The 14,281-nt window shown below is 48.9% G+C and overlaps 1 protein-coding gene across 5 annotated transcripts in view; it reads left to right on the top strand.

The window, feature by feature from the left end:
* Positions 1-1,360: 1,360 nt before the first annotated feature.
* Positions 1,361-14,281, top strand: part of ACADVL (acyl-CoA dehydrogenase very long chain) — a 28,140-nt gene continuing 15,219 nt past the window's right edge. For 4 of the 5 annotated variants that reach the window (XR_009154842.1, XM_058180289.1, XM_058180288.1 and 1 more), the window contains exons 1-11: positions 1,361-1,617; positions 1,723-1,795; positions 5,026-5,100; positions 6,386-6,458; positions 7,858-7,922; positions 8,037-8,171; positions 8,343-8,487; positions 11,004-11,133; positions 12,156-12,278; positions 12,623-12,821; positions 13,470-13,574. Coding sequence is in view for 4 of the 5 variants with exons in the window: in XM_058180289.1 (XP_058036272.1) it covers positions 1,379-1,617; positions 1,723-1,795; positions 5,026-5,100; positions 6,386-6,458; positions 7,858-7,922; positions 8,037-8,171; positions 8,343-8,487; positions 11,004-11,133; positions 12,156-12,278; positions 12,623-12,821; positions 13,470-13,574 (1,362 nt within the window). In the remaining variant the exon portion in view is untranslated. Of the gene's footprint in view, positions 1,618-1,722; positions 1,796-1,987; positions 2,116-5,025; positions 5,101-6,385; positions 6,459-7,857; positions 7,923-8,036; positions 8,172-8,342; positions 8,488-11,003; positions 11,134-12,155; positions 12,279-12,622; positions 12,822-13,469; positions 13,575-14,281 lie in introns of those variants that run through there. The other variant, XM_058180290.1, reaches the window with a different exon arrangement.

Below are 14,281 nucleotides of genomic sequence, written 5' to 3'. Positions count from 1 at the left end.
CATGCTCAGGGGGTCCCACTTTGCAAGCCGCCAAAGCCGGTTTTAAAAAAAAAAGGCACCGTTCTCCTGGAAGGGGAGCGCTCTGCACATGCTCAAAGGCACGAGCCTTGCAAGCCCCGAAGAGAAACGCATCGTTCTCCTGGAAAGTGGGGGGGGGTTGTCGCTCTGTACATGCTCAGAGGCCACCGCCTACCTCTTTGCAACCCGCCCCTCTCTTGCAAGTTCTAATAGGAATAGGCTCGCTGCCCGGAAAGAGGGGGAGGTGGGCGCTCTGTACATGCTCAAAGGCACGAGCCTTGCATGCCCCGAAGAGAAAGATATCGTTCTCCGGAAAGGGGGGGCACTCTGTACATGCTCAGGGGCCACCGCCTACCTCTTTGCAACCTGCCCCTCTCTTGCAAGTTCTAATAGGAATAGGCTCGGTGCCCGGAAAGAGGGGGAGGTGGGCGCTCTGCACATGCTCAAAGGCACGAGCCTTGCATGCCCCGAAGAGAAAGATATCGTTCTCCGGAAAGGGGGGGCACTCTGCACATGCTCAGGGGCCATCGCCTACCTCTTTGCAACCCGCCCCTCTCTTGCAAGTTCTAATAGGAATAGGATCACTGGCCAGAAAGGGGGAGGTGGGCGCTCTGTACATGCTCAGGGGGTCCCACTTTGCAAGCCGCCAAAGCCGGTTTAAAAAAAAAGGCATCGTTCTCCTGGAAGGGGAGCGCTCTGCACATGCTCAAAGGCACGAGCCTTGCAAGCCCCGAAGAGAAGCCCATCGTTCTCCGGAAAATGGGGAGCGCTCTGTACATGCTCAGAGGCCATCGCCTATCTCTTTGCAACCCGCCCCTCTCTTGCAAGTTCTAATAGGAATAGGCTCGCTGCCCGGAAAGAGGGGGAGGTGGGCGCTCTGTACATGCTCAGGGGGTCCCACTTTGCAAGCCGCCAAAGCCGGTTTTAAAAAAAAAAGGCATCGTTCTCCTGGAAGGGGAGCGCTCTGCACATGCTCAAAGGCACGAGCCTTGCAAGCCCCGAAGAGAAACGCATCGTTCTCCTGGAAAGTGGGGGGGGGTTGTCGCTCTGTACATGCTCAGAGGCCACCGCCTACCTCTTTGCAACCCGCCCCTCTCTTGCAAGTTCTAATAGGAATAGGCTCGCTGCCCGGAAAGAGGGGGAGGTGGGCGCTCTGTACATGCTCTGGGGTCCCACTTTGCAAGCCGCCAAAGCCGGTTTAAAAAAAAAAAGGCATCGTTCTCCTGGAAGGGGAGCGCTCTGCACACGCTCTTCCTCTTTTGCAAGCCCCGCTGGCAAAGAAGCAACCCCCCAACCCACCCAACCCACCCCCCATGAGCAGCAGCCACGTCCCCAACCCGAGCAAACTCCAACTCCCAGCATGCTCCGCCTTTCCTCCTCCTCCTCCTCCTCCTCCCCCTTTTTGAGTTGGGAGGGGACAGAGCGAGCCAGGAGCGGAACCAAGGCAGGAGCTGCAGCAGCAGAAGCGGCGCCTCCAGCTTGCAAAAGGCAGATCGCGAAGCCCCTCTGGGCCCCCTCCCCATTTGGAGCCCCCTCCCCAGGCATGGCAGCCCTCCGCCTGCCCCCCCGCCTCTTCCTGGGGCTGGGCGCCCTGCGGGGGTGAGTAGAGGCTGGGAGGGGGTCTGGAAGGGAGGGGAGGGAGGGGGCATCTTTCCCGAGACCCCCGCCCCCAATTCATTGCAACCCCCCTCCCCACTTTGGCAGGCCCGGCTGCCCCCCGGTCGTGGCGCCCCCCGGCCGCCCTGGGAGACTCTACGCCGCTCAAGCCGCCGCCCAGGTAAAAGTGGGGAAGGGGCTTTTCCTCCTTCCTGGGGTTGGAAGAGGGAATGTGGGTGAGGGGAGCTTGGAAGGGGGGGGCCTCGGTGAGGACTAGAAGCTTGAAAACCGGCCCCCTCCCCGGCCGCCCTGGGAGACTCTACGCCGCTCAAGCCGCCGCCCAGGTAAAAGTGGGAAGGGCTTTTCCTCCTGGGGTTGGAAGAGGGAATGTGGGTGAGGGGAGCTTGGAAGGGGGGGGCCTCGGTGAGGACTAGAAGCTTGAAAACCGGCCCCCTCCCCGGCCGCCCTGGGAGACTCTACGCCGCTCAAGCCGCCGCCCAGGTAAAAGTGGGGAAGGGGCTTTTCCTCCTTCCTGGGGTTGGAAGAGTAAATGTGGGTGAGGGGAGCTTGGAAGGGGGGGGCCTCGGTGAGGACTAGAAGCTTGAAAACCGGCCCCCTTCTCCCCCGCCCCCGCCCTCCTCGAGCCAACGGGAACGTCTTGCTTTTGCACCCCCGAAGATTCCCCCTCCCCAAAGCCGGGCTTTGCAATCTGGGTCTGGGGTCCTCCTTGCAACGCCCGAGAGAAAGAGAGACCCGGCTTGACCCAGCCCGTCCGAACGGAGCCCGGGGAAGGGCAGCCCGCGTCATCCCGGGAATATTTAGGCGCTGGAACTGGGGGAAAGGGCAGCTGGAGGAGGCTGGAGCTGGGTGGGTGGGTGGGTGGGCGAGGCGGTGCCAGCCCTGCCCTCCCCTCCCCTTCGGCCGGGATGCCACGGAAGAGAGAGAGCCCCCCAAGCACCCCCCCCCCACCAAAAAAAAAAAATTGGAAGGAAGGAAGAAAAGGACCCCCGGACTGCCCCTTCTTCCCTCCTTTCTTTTTACCTTCCTTCCTTTTTTCCCCCCTCTTTCATTTTCCTTCCTTCGTTTTCTCTCTCGCCTGCCCGCCTTTCTTGTCTTCCTTGCCTTCTTCCCTCCTTTTCTTGTCCGACCTACCTTCCTACCCTCTTTCTCTCTCTCCCCTCCCTTCTTTTTTCCTTCGTGCCTTTTCCTCTTCCTTTCCTCCCTCCCACCCTCTTTTCCTTCCTTCCTTCCTTCCTCTGGCTTCCTTTTTGATTCCTCTCTCCCTCTTTTCCTTCCGCCTTCCCTCTCTTTTCGTTCCTTCCTTTTTCCTTCTTGCCTTTTTCTGTCTTCCTCCCTCCCACCCTCTTTTTCTTCCTTCCTCTCTCCCTCTTTTCCTTCCTTCCTCCCTCCCTCTCTTTTCCTTCCTTCTTTCCTTCCTTCCTCTGGCTTCCTCTGGCTTCCTTCGATTCCTCTCACCCTCTTTTCCTTCCTCCCTCCCTCTCTTTTCCTTCCTTCTTTCCTTCCTTTCTCTGTCTTCCTTCGATTCCTCTCTCCCTCTTTTCCTTCGCCTTCCCTCTCTTTTCGCTCCTTCCTTTCCTTCTTGCCTTTTCTGTCTTCCTCCCTCCCACCCTCTTTTTCTTACTTCCTCTCTCCCTCTTTTCCTTCCTCCCTCCCTCCCTCTCTTTTCCTTCCTTCTTTCCTTCCTTTCTCTGTCTTCCTTTGATTCCTCTCTCCCTCTTTTCCTTCCTCCCTCCCTCTCTTTTCCTTCCTTCCTTCCTTCCTTCCTTCCTTCCTTCCTTCCTTCCTTCCTTCCTTCCTTCCTTTGAATAGAATAGAATAGAATAGAATTTTATTGGCCAAGTGTGATTGGACACACAAGGAATTTGTCTTGGTGCATATGCTCTCAGTGTACATAAAAGATACGTTCATCAAGGTACAACATTTACAACACAATTGTAAATTTGCTACCTCTTTTCCTCCCTCCCTCTCTTTTCCTTCCTTCCTTCCTTCCTTCCTTCCTTCCTTCCTTCCTTCCTTCCTTCCTTCCCTCCCTCCCTCCCTCCCTCCCTCCCTCCTTCCTTCATCTCCTTCCCTGTTTTTTCTCCCTTCTCCTCCCTTCCCCCTTCCCTTCCTCTCTTCTTATTTCTATCTTCCTTCCTTCCTTCCTTCCCCAACCAATCCTGGGTGGCTCCCAGACTCAGGAGACCAGTTGGTTGGCAAAGTGGGAGCCTTGCAAATTGCCAGCCTGTTTACTGCTTTGCTCCTTTGGGAAGTGTTCCTGCCCCTCCCTCCTCCCACAAGTGGCTCTGGGTGGTTTACAAACAAAGCGTGTAACACAACCCCACAAACAAACAGCTGGCCCAACGCCCAGAGTGGAAAACAAGAGTTCAAAACAAGGTAGTTGCCCGAAGAACTTCAGAAGGCTAAACAGGTGGAGGAGAGACCCCCAAGGAGCCGCTTAACGACGGAGAGTTTGTTTAACAACCACCAGAAAAAGGGGTGTAAGAGCTACACATTTTATGACAGTGAAGACATATGACTGTAGGCTTCATTGATGGCCGTAAGTCGAGGACTGCCTCTGAAGGTGAAATAATTGAAATAAGCAGAAGGTTTTACAGCCTATTTATGGGGCCCTGGAATCTGTCAACCTGAGTGTGGCTGGACCGTATTTCACCCGGATTAAAAGCTGATCATGCCGGACCACATGCTAGAGCTACCCAAGCATTTACCCCCTGTCCCGGCTGTGACCTGCCTCCATCCCTACCTTCTCCAGCTCCTTAAACAAAACAAAAAAACCCCCAGAAACTAAATCCTACTTTCCTGCAGCGTTGGATTTAAATTCCACTTTTATGCGGTGTTGCATTTAAATTCCACTTTTATGCAGGATTGCATTTAAATTCCACTTTTATGCAGCATTGCATTTAAATTCCACTTCTGCAGCGTTGCATTTAAATCCCACTTTTATTAAACGTTGCATTTAAATCCCACTTTTATTAAATGTTGCATTTAAATTCCATTTCTGCAGCGTTGCATTTAAATTCCACTTTCATTCAACGTTGCATTTAAATTCCACTTTTATTAAACGTTGCATTTAAAAATGTTGCATTTAAATCCCGCTTTTCTGCAGCGTGGGCGTTTAAACCCCGCTTCTGTAGTATTGCATTTCAATCCCACTTCGCTGCAGCGTTGCATTTAAACCCCGCTTTTATTAAGTGTTGCATTTCAATCCCACTTTTCTGCAGTGTGGCATTTAAATTCCTCTCTTCGGTAGCTTTGCATCCAAATTCCACTTTCCTTAAACGGTCGCACCCAGTTTCCACTCCTGTGCATCCTTGCAGCCAAACCCCTGGGACGCAGGAGCACCCCATGAATTCCAATGAAGGTCACGCTCCGTGCCCCCCTCTTTTGCAGGCCGCCCCGGAAAAGCAGAGGTTAAAGGCAGAGTCATTGTCCCAAGAAGAAGTGGGGAAAAAGCATCTACCTACGGTATGTGGCCATTTTTCCCCCTCTCCCTTCTTGAGGGGGGGGTCTCTGGAGTAATATTTGGGGGATCAAGAGCAAGTAAATTTCCTTCTTGCTATTTCAGCTGCTCTTTTCCTACTGGCTGCCTGTATGTGATGTCATAGAAGTGTTTGTGGCCAATTGAGGAAGAGGGGAGGGACTAGAGCAGGGGGTCTCCAACCTTGGCCACTTTAAGCCTGGAGGACTTCAACTCCCAGAATTCCCCAGCCAGCTTTGCTGGGAGTTGAAATCCTCCAGGCTTAAAGTGGCCAAAGTTGGAGACCCCTGGACTAGAGGTCCCATGTTTCTCAACCTTGGCAACTTGAAGATGGGGTGGATTCCAACTCCCAGAATTCCCTAGCCAGCATATCGCTTTCCCCTTTAACGGCCATGCCTTCTAACTCATTTTTAAGTTGTTTTATTGATTTAGCTTCTGTTATTTTTTTTTTACCCCACTTTGCTAAATTCGAGACATATTACGTCTTCCGCATTCCCACCGTCTATTAAGAAAGTTACCCGATTCAAAAAAGGGGGAAAAAACACAGCAATTTTTGGAAAAGTCTATTTCTAATTCTGCTGGGGGATTCTGGGAGTCGAAGTCCACAAGTCTTAATCGTTGGGAAACACTCGGAATAGACGAACCACAACTCCCATCAACCGTTTAATGAGCCCTCGCCTCCCATCTTCCACCCTCAATCTTATTATTATTAATTTCACACCTCCTCCCTTTTGGGTGTCGTCCCTTTCTGAGGTCAAGGAAATAGTCACCCCGAAACTCCTTTCAGGCTTGGCAAGTTGTTGTAGTCCTCAACGATTACAACAATTCACTTAGTGACCTTTCAAAGTTATGGCACTAAAAAAAAAGTGACTTACAACTGTTTTTCACACTTAACGACAGACCATAGAAAGTAGATACAGGTAGTTATTGACTTGACGCCTGGTTACCGACTCGTATTTATGACGGCCGCGAGGTCCCGGGTTTCACGTGATCCCTTTTGCGACCTTCCAAGTCAACGGGGAAGCTGGATTCACTTAAGGACCGTGTGACTTGCTTTACAGCTGCGGAGATTCGCTTAATAGCCGTGAGCGGAAAGACTGTACAAATGAGTCAAAACTCACTTAACTGTCTCACTTAGCCGCAGAAATGTGCTCCCTTGTAGTCGTAAGTCAAAAACAGGGATTTGTCACAGGACTCGAACCCAGGACCCAGGAGCAGGAAGTGACTGACTGAGTTTACTTTCATCAACTTTTTTTTCCTCCCCCCCGCCAGGAAACCAAATCTTTCGCAGTGGGGATTTTCAAAGGCCAGATCATCACGGACCAAGTCTTCCCTTATCCTTCAGGTAAAATGAAGGGGAGGGGGGCAGGATGGGAGGGAGGGGCAGGTGTGTTTGTGGGTCTCTGGGTTTTGTTTGTGTGTGGGGGGGATTGGCTGGTTCAGCGCGTGGACATATGTGTGAAACGGCCCCTTGTTTGCTTGCTGGCAGCTGAGGCCTGTTTGCAGAAGACTTGGGGGCTCCGAGGGGCACAGGCGCCCCTCCCCATGGGGTGGGGGTTTCCCAGGGCGATGCTGGCGCGATGGTAGTCCTCGACCTACGACCGCAATTGCTAGCAGCAATTTCCATCGCTCAGCAAGGTTTGAGCGAACCACGCTCGATTTTACAACCTATTTTCCCGTGGGCATTCATTGAATGGCTAAGGTTGTTGAGGGAGTCATATGGCCGTTAAGTGAATCTGGCTTTTCCCCCATTGACTTTGCTGGGTGGAAGCCAGTGGGACGGGTTGCAAATGGGGGATCCCTTGACCCCCAAAATACTGCAACTGACATAAAAAACATGCCCAATTTTTCATCATGTGACCATGGGAAATGCTGCAACGGTCGTAACTCTGAGGACTGGGCGTAAGTCGCTTTTCTCAGTTCCTTGAAACTTCGAATGGTCATTAAGCGAATTGTTGCAAGTCAAGAACCACCTGTTTTTGTTGTTGTTTTTTTGAAACGGATTCCTCATCTCTGGGTTTTTGCAATGCTGCAACGGTCGTATGTTGAGGACTGGACATAAATCTCTTTTTTTCAGTGCTGTTGTAGCTTCGCATGATCGCTAAACGAATGGACGTAAGTGGAGGGACTGGTCCTAAATCCCTTTTTTTAAGTTGGAATGGTCACTAAACAAATGGACATAAGTCGAGGACTTGTCCTAAGTCCTTTTTTTAAAAGTTGCAATGGTCACTAAATGAATGGACGTAAGTCGAGGACTGGTCCTAAATCCCCTTTTTAAGTTGGAATGGTCACTAAACAAATGGACATAAGTCGAGGACTTGTCCTAAGTCCCTTTTTTAAGTTGGAATGGTCACTAAATGAATGGACGTAAGTCGAGGACTGGTCCTAAGTCCCTTTTTTAAGTTGGAATGGTCACTAAACAAATGGACATAAGTCGAGGACTTGTCCTAAGTCCCTTTTTTAAGTTGGAATGGTCACTAAACGAATGGACGTAAGTTGAGGACTGGTCCTAAGTCCTTTTTTTTAAAGTTTGAGTGGCCACTAAACGAATGGATGTAAGTCGAGAACTCGTCCTAAGTTACTTTTTACGATGTCATCGTGACGTCGTCGAACGGTTGCGGACACAAACTGACGTAAGTCAAGGACTGGAAAGCCACTTTTTAAAACTTTGTCGCTAAAGGAACGGGCGTAAGTCCGAGGACTGCCCCGCCCCGAATAATGCCCCATTCTGGTTTTTGTCCCAGTCCTCAACGAAGAACAGACGCAAACTTTGCAGGAGCTGGTGGGTCCCGTTGCCCGCTTCTTTGAGGTGAGGGGGTGAAGAGTGGCGGGTGGGGGGCGTTGGGTTGGGTTGGGGGGGGCAGGTGGCCCCCCCCTTTCAGCAACGCCCTCTGTCGGTGTCCCCTCCCCACTGTTTCCGCAGGAGGTCAATAACCCGTCACGGAATGACGAGCTGGCGCAGGTGCAGGAGAAGTCGATGAAGGGGCTGAAGGAGATGGGGGCCTTCGGGCTGCAGATCCCCACCACATTTGGGGGTCTGGGGCTCACCAACACCCAGGTCAGTCCTGCCTCCCACCCACCCCCCCAAAGGAGGGGGCACCCTCTTTCCTCCCCTGCAGGTGGGGCTCCGATCTTCGGAGGCTGAACTCTGCGCGTGCTTTGAAGCGTCCGGTTACCGGTCCTTGCACACAGCTTCTCTCTCTCTCCTCCCGTCCCCGTCCCCCCGCAGTATGCCCGCATGGTGGAAATCGTGGGGATGCACGACCTGGGGGTGGGCATCACCCTGGGCGCCCACCAGTCCATCGGATTCAAGGGTATCCTGCTATTCGGCACCCAGGACCAGAAGAAAAAGTACCTGCCCAAGCTGGCCACCGGTAAGGGGGGGGAGGGGAGGGGAGGGGGTGGCACTGCCAGGGCGTGGGGAGGGGAACGGGTCAACTCCCCCCACCCCAGAATGGGAATCCCACCCACCCCAAATGGAATCTTTGTCCCTGGCTGCGTTTGCAAGGAAGGAAGTTCATCTGGTGCCACGACAGACCAGATTTTATTTCTTTTTCATTCATTTTATTTAGGGTTTATTAATTTTTTTTTAAATTTTATTTAACTTTCGTTTTATTGATGCTATGTTTATTTTATGTTTATTTTATGAATTTTATGTTTTGTTTATGTTTTTGTTTTGTGTTTTATTATTATTATTATTATTATTATTATTATTATTATTATTATTATTATTATTATTATTATTATTATTTATTTGATTTTTATACCGCCCTTCTCCCGAAGGACTCAGGGCGGTGTACCAGCCAAGATAAAAACAAACAGTACAAAATATACAATTTAAAATACGAATTAAAAAACTTATTATAAAAATGGCCATATATAACTAAAAACCCCATTAAAATTAATAATAAATTTAAAAGCAATAAAAAAATTTAGATAAAATTTAGGCCAGCCCCGCGTGAATAAATAGATGAAACAATAAAATACAAACACCACAGTATACAATTTAAAATGCAAGTTAAAAAACTTATTATAATTGGCCTAGAACTTTAAAATTTATAAAACCAAACCCCGTTTAAAATTGGTAGAAAATTTAAAATCGATAAAATTTATGTAATTTAAAATTTAAAATTTAAAATTTTACTTTTTTATTTTATATATTTGTATTATATATTGTTTTGATTGATTTGGTTGATTGATTATATTTGTGCTTATTTATTTTTTTTATTTTTTTTAAGTTTATTTTTATATGTTTATTTTATTTACCAGTATATTTATTTTAATAATAATAATAATAATAATAATAATAATAATAATAATAATAATAATAATAATAATAATATTTTAATTTATAGACCGCCCTTCTCCCGAGGGACCCCAGGGCGGTGAACAGCCAGTTAAAATACAGGAAAACAGACAATATTAAAAACAACCCTTAAAAAACTCATTCAGTTGGCCAAAACTAAAACACAATTACACCCTATAAATTACTAAAAATTTAAAACCCCAATTAATCAAACTAAAAAAATTTTTTTTTAAAAAAAAATCAAGCCAGTCCATGTTATGTTTGTTTTATTTAGTTTATTTGTTTATTTTATTTTATTTTTGTTTGTTTATTTTATTTTTATTTATGTTTATTTTATTTTTCTTTATTTTTGTTTGGTTTGTTTCATTTTTCTTTATGTTTGTTTATGTTATGTTTTATTTGTGTTTTTTTTTGTATTATTTCTTATATTTTTATTGACTTTTTAATTTATTATTTATATCTATTTATGCTTATTTTATTATTTGATTTTTGTCCCAGCTTTGGTTGCGCAACGTATCTCCAATTCTCCCGCAACAGCCCTGCGAGGTGGGTTGGGCTGAGAGAGAGCGAGGGGAACTGGCCCAAAGTCACCCAGCTGGCTTTTCTAAGGTGGAACTAGAACTCACCATCGCCTGGTGATTGTCCCAAAGTTATGCAGCCAGCTTTATGGCTAAGGCGGGACTAGAACTCACCATCTCCTGGTGATTGACACAGCCAGCCAGCTATTCCAAGGTGAAACTAGAACTCACCGTCTCCTGGTGACTGGTCCAAAGTCACCCAGCTGGCTTTCACGGCTCAGCCGGGACTAGAATTCCCAGTCTCTTGCTGATTGGCCGAAGTCACCCAGCCTGCTTTCATTTCTAAGGCAGAACTAGAACTCACGCCCCCTGGTGATTGTCCCAAAGTCACCCCGCTCGCTGCCTTTCCTACATAAGGCAGGACTAGTAACTCATGTTTCCTTGCGATTGGGACTAGAACTCCCGGTCTCCCGCTTTCTCGCCCAGCACTTTCAACTCAACACCAAACGTTCTCTTCTGATCCGGCTCCCCAAACACAACAAACCCTCTGAGGTGAACTCAAAAGATTCCTTGATTAGGAGCGCCGGCAAAAAAGTTTCTCTCACCACAGTGTGTCCGGCAGGAAGACGAATAATTGTCTACCATACCTATTCATCTCCATCCCCTGCCTTTTATCCCCCAGGGTTAGGGGTGGGGCTTCTGTGGCAGCGGTGGCTCTTCTGTCCCGAGGACCGGCTCATAGATTTCCGCTGTTCTCCTCTCCTCTCCTCTGCCTTCTGTTCCTTCTCTTCTACATCAGCCACCTCCAGACCTGGGGGCTGTGGACTCTCTACCTGAGGGCTGACGGACGGCCCAGGGTCCCGCCCCCCCGCCAGCTCCATTCCCTCTTCCCCCTTGGGTTGCCCTGACGTTGACCTTGACTCCCACGCCGCCTCCTCCTCCTCCCCTGATTCGGCTGGTGGCTCATTTCCTTTGTCGCTTGGGCTTTGGGGTGTGCTGGAGGCGGGGTGGGGGTGGCCATAGAGGAACACCTTTTGTGTCACTTTCCCCCCCCTCCCCCGCCCAGGTGAGCACATCGCCGCCTTCTGCCTGACCGAGACCACCAGCGGCTCCGACGCGGCCTCGATCCGGAGCAGAGCCGAACTCAGCCCTTGCGGTACCTACTACACTCTCAACGGGAGCAAACTGTGGATCAGGTGAGGCGGCCTCTGGAGGGACGGGGTGGGGGACAACGATGACAACACACAGGTGAGGTGCCCCCCCCTCCCATTATCCAGAGAATGTCTTTACGAGGCCTTGAAATACAGGCCGTCCTCGACTTACGACCGTTCGTTCAGTGACTGCTCGAAGTTACTTAAGACCGTGTTTCAGACTTATGACCATTGCCGCATCCTCACGGTCAATGTGGTCATAATCCAGACTCTGGACAAGTGTCTTTAAATTGTATTTATGACGATTGTAGTGTCCTGCAGTGGGGGAGGAATGTCACATTTTTGCAACCTTCTGCCAAGCAGAGATTTTCTGCTCCATGCGAGGTGAACATCTTTGTTCACCTGCAGTTTCCCCCAGATCAATTCCTGCTGCTCCGATGCTGCGTTCAATTCCGATTTGATTGATTAATTCAGAATTGATTAGTTCTGATTCCGATTGATCGGGACTGAGTCCAAGTTCTGCAGACAAGATTGAAATTTTAAACTTTTTGCATACCAATATTGCCGATGAAGGAGGTCGTTCCGGATTTACGACCAGAATGGGGAGCAGAATTTCCATCGCTTAGCTAGACAATTGTCCTAGGAATCGTGCCTGCTTTCTCTGACCTTCTTTCCCACGGTTATTAAATGAATCACAGCGGTCGTTAAGTGAATCCAGTGGTACATAAGCAAATCGGGCTTCCCTGCTAACTTTGCTCCCCCAAAAGTGCGGTCACCTGACCGCTCATTCTGCGGCCGTCGTAAATATTTGCCAGTTGCCAAGGGTTTGGGTTTTGCGATACCGAGGATGCCACGACGGTCGTAAGTGCGAGGATAGCGCCCAAAACTCTTGTTTTTCCTTGCCGTGGTAACTTCGAACGGTCGCTAAACGAAAAAAGACAAACAAGCCAGAAGGCAAAAGAGGGAAATAAATAAGAAGAATTCAATTCGGGGAGGGTCTTTTGTGCAGGGAGGCGGGGGGGGGGCAGGAACAAGGGTCTTAAAACTGCGTTTTTTTCCTCACCCAGCAATGGCGGCATCGCCGAAATATTCACCGTTTTTGCCAAAACGCCACAGCAAGACGAGACGGGGAAGATGAAGGACAAAGTCACGGCCTTCATTGTGGAGCGCGGTTTTGGGGGGGTCACCAGGTAAGCCGTCGAGGGACACACACACCCCCATCCCCACTATCCAGGCATTGGAGTTTTTCAGTTCCTTTTGGAGCAGGGGTCTCCAACCTTGGTCCCTTTAAGACTTGTGGACTTCAACTCCCAGAGTTCCTCCGCCAGCTTTGCTGGACTTCAGCTCTGTGCCTGCTTACTCTCTTATAATCCCTTCCGCTGCAATCTATAGGGAGTAGGAGGGAACACACACCCCTCCCGGCATCATTGAATGGGGAATTCGGTGAGTTCCAAGGCCACAAGTCTTAAAAGTTGCCAAGGTTGGAGGCTCCTGTTCTGGGGTGTCTAATTTCCCCTCTTGCTTCCCTCCCCAGCGGCCCCCCCGAGAAGAAGATGGGCATCAAGGCATCCAATACGGCCGAAGTCCACTTTGATAACGTCCGAGTGCCGGTGGAGAATGTTCTAGGCGTGCCAGGCGCCGGGTTCAAGGTGGCCATGAACATCCTGAACAACGGGCGCTTCGGCATGGCGGCCGCGATGGCGGGCACCATGCGGGCGCTCATTCAGAAGGCGGTGAGTGACTTTCGGGCCCCCACTTCCTACTCAGGCACCCCCATTGAAGTTATCATCCAGAGCCTATTCCCTTCCATCCCCTTATGCAGACAGTCCTCGAATTACGACAGCAAATTTCCTGTGGTTACGTGAGACATTTGTTCAGTGAGCTTTGCCCTGTTTTACGACCTTTTGGGCCAAGGTTGTTAAGCGGTTGTGTGGTAACTCTAATGCAGGCAGTCGTTAACTTACGACCGCGGTTGAGCCTAACTTTTCTGTTGCTAAGCGAGACAGTAGTTTTGCCCCGTTTTACGACCTTGCTTGCCAAAGTTGTTCAGTGAATCACCGCGGTCGTTCAGTGAGTCCCACGGTCATTAAGCAAATCCAGCTTCCCTGTTGACTTTGCTTCACGTGGGAAGGTCGCCAAATCATATGACACACCCACCCACCCCGAGGACGCTGACACCGTCATAAATATGAGTCAGTTGCCAAGCATCTGGGTTTTGATCACGTGACTGCAGTGGTCGTAAGTATGAAAAATGGTCCTCTAGTCACTTATTTCAGTGCCCTTGTACCTTTGAACGGTCGCTGAATGGACGGTTGCAAGTCGAGGACTAGCTGTTTCCCCTTCTAAGCCCTACTCTCTTTTTTTCCCTTTCTCTCCCAAAGGTGGACTTTGCCGCCAACCGCACTCAGTTTGGGGAAAAAATCCATACTTTTGGAGCCATCCAGGAAAAACTCGCCCGCATGGCGTTGCTCCACTATGTGACGGAGGTACGGGCGTTCAAAACGGGTTTTTCACTTGCGTGTACATTCAACAAGTGTCATTTCTCAGGTCTGTGGGTGGTTCCTGGCTAACTGGGTTGCCTTGAGGACTAGAAACTTAGTCCTTCTGAAAGCAAATCTCTGACAAAATTAAAAAAATTAGCATAGGATAACATTAAAAACCCATTCTGTGATACTTGTAGTCCTCGCCATAACGACTGGAATTGAGCCCTGGATTCAAGTCGTAATTCGTGCCGGGCGTTAAGTGGCTCACTACGGAATGGCATCCATTTTTACGACCTCTTTTGCCGCGGTCTTTAAGTGAATTCATTGTCTCAATGAGTTTTGTTTTGTTTTTTTGCCAAAAACAGGAATTAGACACGTTTGTGGGAAAATCTTTTGAGGATTTATATTTTTATTATATTTTATTTGATTGTCTACAAGTTTCGCATTGTATTCTTTTATTATAGTAATATTTCATATTTAATCATTCATATAATTAGTATTAATTAATATTGAATCGTTGTGTCCTTTTAATATACAGTAAGACGTCCAGATTTGTCCTGTGGCGAGATGGACAACCAATAAATTGAATAATTGAATAATAAATATAGTTTAAAAACCCATAAATTGTGGTCACCTGACTGCAGGATGCTACATTTACGGCCGTAAATTCAACCCAATTTTCTAGACACTGTGATATAAGAATATAATAA

This window comes from Ahaetulla prasina, chromosome 4 (genome assembly GCF_028640845.1).
Source record: "Ahaetulla prasina isolate Xishuangbanna chromosome 4, ASM2864084v1, whole genome shotgun sequence".
NCBI lineage: Eukaryota > Metazoa > Chordata > Lepidosauria > Squamata > Colubridae > Ahaetulla > Ahaetulla prasina.
Note: the sequence above shows the minus strand (reverse complement) of the source record. Positions and strands in the feature narration are given on the sequence as shown.